Below are 7,117 nucleotides of genomic sequence, written 5' to 3' on the forward strand. Positions count from 1 at the left end.
ATGTACTATAACACTATAACATAATTTATTATTTAATATAAAATAATAATACAATAAAACAACCACCATAGCATTGTATTTTATTACACAAAAGTATTTTATAACTTTTTATATACTATATTATTATTAAATTTATTATTATATATTTTTATTAATGATATTAACAATTCATATTTTATTTTATTTTAAGAGTATACATAATATAATAAATCAATAATCATATTACAAGTATAACATAATATTTAACATTTAATATTATTCTATTGATTTTTATTTGTTATAACATTATTATATATAATAAAAAATAATAATGATGATTTAATATTTATATTAAATTATATTATAATATTTTAAATATTAATAATGATATCATAATATTAATATTATTTTAAAATTTATATAGTATATACTATATTATATTAGTATAAATTATTATATTATAATAAATACTATGTTTTTAGGAATCAGAATTTGATTCTAGAGTAAAAGTTAGGAATCAAAATGTAGGTAAAAGGGGGAACCCTATTCCTCCATAGAATGGGAATCAAGATGAGATTACCAAAAAATAAACGTTCGGAATGGGAATCAGCCTTATCAATTCTAATTTCTAGAGTTGATTCCCAATTACCAAACACCACCTAAAACGAGACCCAAAGCCACCTACATAGAAAAAACAGAGCAACACCTCAATATCAAGTACCAAGGTGTGTGACTTAAAAGTCACCTTAGTGCAAGAAAACTAAGTCAATAGCTCGAAGTATACCTTGGGCCTTTCTTTACTCATTCTTTGACTTAAGCACGAGAGCGATCCCCCAAAGTACACCCTAGGTCCTTCATATATTGTTCTTTCATCTAGCTGATTGGGCAATATTTGATTTGGTGGACTCTGACAAAACACAAACACATGTGTGTGTGTGTGTGTGTCTATGCATATAAAGAGGCATGATAAAAAAAAAATAGTAAACATAAGGAGGATGACAAAACAAAGTTCAATATCTCATTGACCCAACTCATTTCCTTCTATTTTTACAAAATATATCCCCCATCCAAACCCAATCCTACCACAATAGGCACCCAAAAAAAAAACGGGAAGTCCACATGTATTCAGGAGGAAGCAACAAAATTTTCACTTGGAAAATTGGGAGGAACTTCACAGCACAAGCAAAACAATTATAGGCGTCCAAAATACAGAACTAAGCACATTCAAGCCAACATAATTCATGTAATTCTCATTTCTCATACAAATTTCAAATTTTCATATTGCATTTTTTTCCCAAAGCAACATTCAATAAAATTATGTGTTAAAGCAAAGTCTACAAGATGTAAACTGCTTAGGAAATAAGTGCATGAAGCCCAAACCAAAGGCAAATGCAAAATCATAAATAAGCTTGATTTTTTTTCATTAAAAGTACCATTTTAACCTTAATAAATGCCACATAGCATTATTGCTAAATTTCTGCCTAAAACCTAGGTAATATTCAAAGCTCAAAGTTGCAAGTGGGATGCAAAGAGGAAGGGGAGAAGGGGGGGCAGTCTTTAATTAATTGCTTGAGTAAATTATCAATTTACTTAAGCCCATAGGACAATAGATTAACTAATTTCTTACCTCTTTCAACAATGTTCTTTCAGAAAAGGACCCTAGTAACACATACATAAGACATAATTATTCACCCTTCTAAGGGCTATGGAATTTAAACCAGGAAGCTCTGAAATTTGATATGGGTGGTTCGTATTTGTTTGGTTGATTCCGAATACAATTATATTTCCGGAGAGCAAGACTTAGAAATAAGAGATATAGGAGCATGTGAGATATGACCATTTTGTGCTGGATGTGGATCGTTTGGACAGAATGGATCAATATAGCTTTTCAAAGGAAGACATGCCACACGGAAGCTGAGACATACATTTATTCATGCTTGTTTCTTTTGGAGCTCCTGGAATTTAACCCTGGAGCTTGTTTAAAGAATTCTTCCTTTTTTTTCCTAATTTTTTAGGCTCATTTGCACATAGGTACCCAGGATCAGAAACCGCTTGATACCCTTACTATGATCTTAGTCGCACTATAGTTGTCAAAAAAAAATCGACAATTAGAAGGCCCAATATCACATGAAAGAAAAAATATTACTTAGACCTAAAAAGAATTTAATGAGCTTTTAAAATCTTTTCCATCATGAGACTCTTCGTTTTTTCACTAAATCCACTGCAGCACATCAAAAACTTAAACACAGAAAACTACCGTCAGACAGTTTGTTAGCGACTCAGCAACCCTCACTATGCTTAAGGATGTTACAGAGTTCTAAAGAACTTGGTGCACAACACAACAGGACTAAAGTATGTAAAAATACTCCCAAAGCAATTCATATTACCTCTGACTCTACCTCTTCCTCGACTACCACATTCTCTACCTCGTCTGCCCGGAGAGCCCTCTGATACCACACGAGCAAGATACATTATTAGTATGCTTAAAACAGTTCAAATCATTAACAGGTAACATATTGCAACTTACCTCCTTCATAGTCATATTCAGTCAATGGTTTAACTTGATCAGCCAGAATTGGTGGTTGATACCTACAACAGAGCAGAGACACTACAACAGTAAGGTTATTAACAAGTCATATGTAGCCCTAGTGGTTAGGAAACACATTATTCTGTTGCTTCCCCGGCTTTCCAAAAAGATTACTACTAAAAAAATTATAAGGATTGCGAACATACAGAAACACCAAGAAATGAACAAGGTACAAAATAGCTCGAAAGCACTACAGCATGCACAAGCCATGAAAATGCTACAATAGAAAATATTTGAAATGCTCAGTTCATATCTGTCAAAAAGTTCTAAGAACACGGCCTTTCAAGTAGTATAGGTTCTTAAATGGTTGCCTAATAGCACATATGCCTAAAATGAGAGTGCATTACAACAAAAATCACTTTTTAGTTAGCATTTTTTTATGTGTAGCTAATCATATATGATCAACTGTGTAATGGAATTATGTAGAGATATAGAAATAAGAAAATTACTCCAAAGAAAATTTCTCCCAGCAACACAAATCAAAAAAGGAAGAGGGAGGGACAAAGAGAGGGAAACAAAGGCAAAGAGAGAGAGAGCATTAGTATCTGCTAAGGCCATAGAATCATAAAGTCACAACACTTGCATTTCCAATGTACAAAGTGCAAAGAACATCCAGAATCTAGACAAAGGTTATTTAACTTTACCCTGTGGACGACGTATCCAGCTCCTTCTTGGACAAAGTAATCATTATCAAAGAAAGATGGCGAGTAGTTTCCAAGCTGCATTAGAAAGGAATACGTCCACACAAAAAACAATAAAACATTAAAACAAGACCATGAACTATTAAAAAACAAAAACACATGAACATCAGAAAATACTTTAATTCTTACAGAAGAAGGCCTTCTTCAAGTGGCTCCCACATATCAGTTATATCAGTCGAACCAATTGAAGTGTTCTGATGGAGACCAGCAATCCTTCTCTAAATGTGGAAATCAATAACAACAACAGCACACATTTGTGTACAGGCATAAGCATTACGGAAACCAATTACGTACTTGAGAGAAGAATTAAACGAAGGCCACTGCAAATTGTAAAAGAAGATAAAAAGGTAAAGCTAACAAGTAAACTACCTTAATCAGTTCAGCAATCATCACAGTCTTGTTGATTGCTCTGCCCATAGCTTTTAGAACAATTTCATTAGATCCTTTCTCCTGCAGCAATATAATCAATGAGAAGGGTGGAAAATGGAAAAGGTTGAATAGGTTGCGTTTTATGAAAAACTGAGAAAAATCAAGATACAACATATTTGAATTATCTAAATTAATAAAATATTAACAAGAGAGAAGTAGCAGAGTAGGGGACAATGTTTTAAAGACTAGAAAACATATGAAGCATCCCATTGTACGACCTAGTTAGCCATCTGATTAACCACACTAGAATGACATACATCAACCATGTCATTCATCAAATCAGAATAATTCTTTTTAAAAAATTTGTACCTGTATGTGTACCAATATAAATGCAGATAAAGACATATTGAGTGCAGATTATAACAGTGTTTGCAAATACCCTGCCCACCTGTTATTTGACATTAGACTTGGCTAAAAATCTGACTAGCCAGAATGAGTGCTATTTCACATATTTGTAAGATCAGTTCCTGCCAGTGTTTTAAAAGGCAAAGGTGTAAGGCAAGGCAATTTATCCAATAAGAGGTGAGGCATAAGCCTCAAGGTGTTGAGGCCTAAGCTTTTGGGAATTCAATTTTAATCTTTAAAAATATATTAAAAAATGAATTATATATTACAAACAATAAAAATTTTACTAAATCATAGAATCATTTATATAAAATTCTAACACTTCGATTTCACATAACTCCAGCTGTTTTTACCCATAAATGGGAAAGCAACAGCCATGTATCTTTCCGAGCAAATAAAACTACCACTTGGTTTTCTTCCCAGCCAATAAAATGGAATAAAGCACATTGCTTTGAGAGAGCATAGGAGGTCCAATGAAATCTCTCGTGACCCAAATTATAGCAGTTCAGTTATCATCTCTCAACTCTTTTAGCACTTCTCATGCACAAAGGTCTTTTGAGAGATGGTTCGATCAGACTCATCAGAGAAGCTCAACAGAGGGAGAGTAACGTCAAGAGTGGTTGTAGAAGAAGCTGCCAGCATGTGAACAGCAATCAAAGAGTGAACAGAGTGGGAAAAGACAGTTGATCTCTTCCATTTCTGCTGTGAAACAAAATAAACTGCCTTCAAGCCCCAATCTATTATTTTGCTCTTATGTTTATGATAAAGAATAAACTTAAAAGCAAAAATGTGTCTATTACAAAACAAATGACCAAGTGGAGAACATGAAAATGGAATCCATTAGATTATTACCTCCATCATCTAATTACTAAATCTACTACTTTCTACTGCAAATAGAAAAAAGATTTCCTTAATTTACATTTAATTTTCATCTATTGTATGAATCCTTAAAATGTCCGCATACACTGCTTGTCTTCATTACTGAGCAAACACCTATCATAGTAAAAATAATTATTATTTTTTAAAATAAGAACAAAAAAATTGCGAGCAGTGGAGTATTAAACAGGGGTAGCGAAACCAAAAGAATCCAAACATCTACCAATATGCAAACACATAACACAAAATAATCTAAAATCTAAAAGCGATACACAATAGAGGCAGGGACACACAGACAGAGACAGACCTGCAGCAGCGTGGTGGCGTAAGTAATGTAGTTCCTCATGCGCCCCTGAGTAGTAATGCGTATCTCATTCTCATTAATTGGTGTCTCGGGCCTCGGCTTCTCAACTCTCTGATACTGATCCATCTGCAACCACACACCCTAAGAATCAAATTTCATCAAGTTTACGCAACAGTCAAAATCAAAAATAATAATAAATGACAGAGAAAACAAAGAAATCACAATCAATGCGGCGAAGAAAGGGATTTCAAGCATGGTTCGAAATCGCGGTCGCGGGTAACGTCGCGAAACGGTCGCAGGTGTCGCGGGTCGCAGGAGACGCGGGTGTTACGTAACGGGAAGCGGGCGTAACGGTCGTGAATTTTTTTCACGCATGCACAACCATGCCAAAATTAAAAAATAAGCATGAAATCCATTAATACATGATTTTTAATGAATTTTGAAGGCTTTCATTCAACCTACAAATGCTTTTTAATAGGCATTATGATTTTTATATTAATTTTAGTGCGCTGTTTACAAAAAAAAACATATTTTTTTATAGTTTACATTACTTTAATGAGTAAAAAGATGTAGAAATGTAAGAATCAATTAATTAAAGTCATAAAGTTGCTAAAAATGAATCAATACTCAATAGACTTAATACTCAATATACACATTACACATACATGAATTTAAAAAGTGATTAATATCAAATATCAATAAATAGTTGAAAATACATGAATACAATATTACAAATTTATAACATAACACATGTCACCACCAAAAAGAATTACGTGGAGGGTCTTCATAATTTGCATCTGTATCTTGAGATTGGGATGGGAAATTATCTCCCCATTCTTGTGGAAATACATAGTTGAATGAACCCAAGTTTGCGTCATTTTATTGTTGCTCTTGAAAATGTACTGGTGATGAAAATTCTCCTGAATAATGTCTATAAGTTGGGGCAGGGGCTGGCTCTGGGTAGTGTGTAGAAGAAGACTCACTAGATCCTGAGATTCCTGATCCACTGGGATAAAAATGTGAGTCACGAGATGCATAATGTGGATATGCTGGATGAGATCCATATGATTGTGATGATGAACCATCTAAACCAAAGTCACCAAAACTACGAACTACACCATATGAATCTTCAGTAGAATCGCTAGGGTCACCACGAGCACTCCTTCTCCTGAGCTGTGAAGATTGGTTCCCTGGAGGAATACCCAAGTCATAATTTTCAGGTATGTCATGTAGTCCATAAGGATCAGAAGGATATATATCCCTTCCAAATGATGTCCCTGTATCATATCTATAATTATATTCTACACCGCCGCCTCCACCACCACCACTGCCACCCCCCCAACCCCAACTCCAACACCACTATTACCATCATCATCACTTGGTGGGCTCAAACCAAGATTGCATCACTTTGTGTACGTTCAGGGCTTGAACTTGAATCATCATGCGCGTTTATTGGTGATTGATCACCTCCTTCTGTAGTACCACCAACCTCTTCATTTAACCAATTTGAATTGTCCTGAACGTCGAGTAGTGGTGTCTATCTCTCCTCTAAGCATTGACTTAAAGGATCATCTTCTTCGAAAATGTAGTCCAAATTGATAGGATTGAAACCCTCTTCAATTTCTCGTTGGCTTCTTCTCATTGTATGTCTTAACTTTAACCTCATGTTGTAATGTACGAAAACAAGTTTTTGTAGTCTCATGTACTTTAATCTATTTCTTGTTTTCATATGGATGAGGTTAAAGGTGCTCCAATTACGCTTACAGTTCGAAGCTGATGTGGTCTGATTAAGAACTCTAATTGCTATTCTTTGGAGCTCAGGAGCACACAAGTCATAATGAATCCACCATTCAGCTGCATGAATAATTAAAAAGAGTTTTATGTTAGTATTGCGTA

At 34.3% G+C, this 7,117-nt stretch overlaps 1 protein-coding gene across 1 annotated transcript; it reads right to left on the reverse strand.

Moving 5' to 3' along the window:
• Positions 1 to 2,168: 2,168 nt before the first annotated feature.
• LOC131162593 (uncharacterized) lies at positions 2,169 to 5,347 on the reverse strand. Its single transcript, XM_058119207.1, has 7 exons — positions 5,225 to 5,347; positions 3,637 to 3,717; positions 3,397 to 3,485; positions 3,211 to 3,285; positions 2,507 to 2,568; positions 2,367 to 2,426; positions 2,169 to 2,200 (listed from the first exon to the last, which is right to left on the reverse strand). The coding sequence occupies exons 1-7, from the start codon at positions 5,345 to 5,347 to the stop codon at positions 2,169 to 2,171; spliced, it is 522 nt and encodes a 173-aa protein (XP_057975190.1).
• Between the last annotated feature and the right edge of the window lie 1,770 nt (positions 5,348 to 7,117).

The sequence above is a fragment of the Malania oleifera genome, chromosome 8, assembly GCF_029873635.1.
Source record: "Malania oleifera isolate guangnan ecotype guangnan chromosome 8, ASM2987363v1, whole genome shotgun sequence".
Taxonomy (NCBI): Eukaryota; Viridiplantae; Streptophyta; class Magnoliopsida; order Santalales; family Ximeniaceae; genus Malania; species Malania oleifera.

Coding starts and splice junctions, on each gene's coding strand:
- LOC131162593 (XM_058119207.1), bottom strand. CDS start 5,347: ATGGATCAGTATCAGAGAGTTGAGAAGCCGAGGCCCGAGACACCAATT. Junction 3,486..3,636: donor TGATTGCTGAACTGATTAAG/GTAGTTTACTTG, acceptor TTCCACATTTAG/AGAAGGATTGCTGGTCTCCA. Junction 2,201..2,366: donor AGGAAGAGGTAGAGTCAGAG/GTAATATGAATT, acceptor GATGTGCTGCAG/TGGATTTAGTGAAAAAACGA.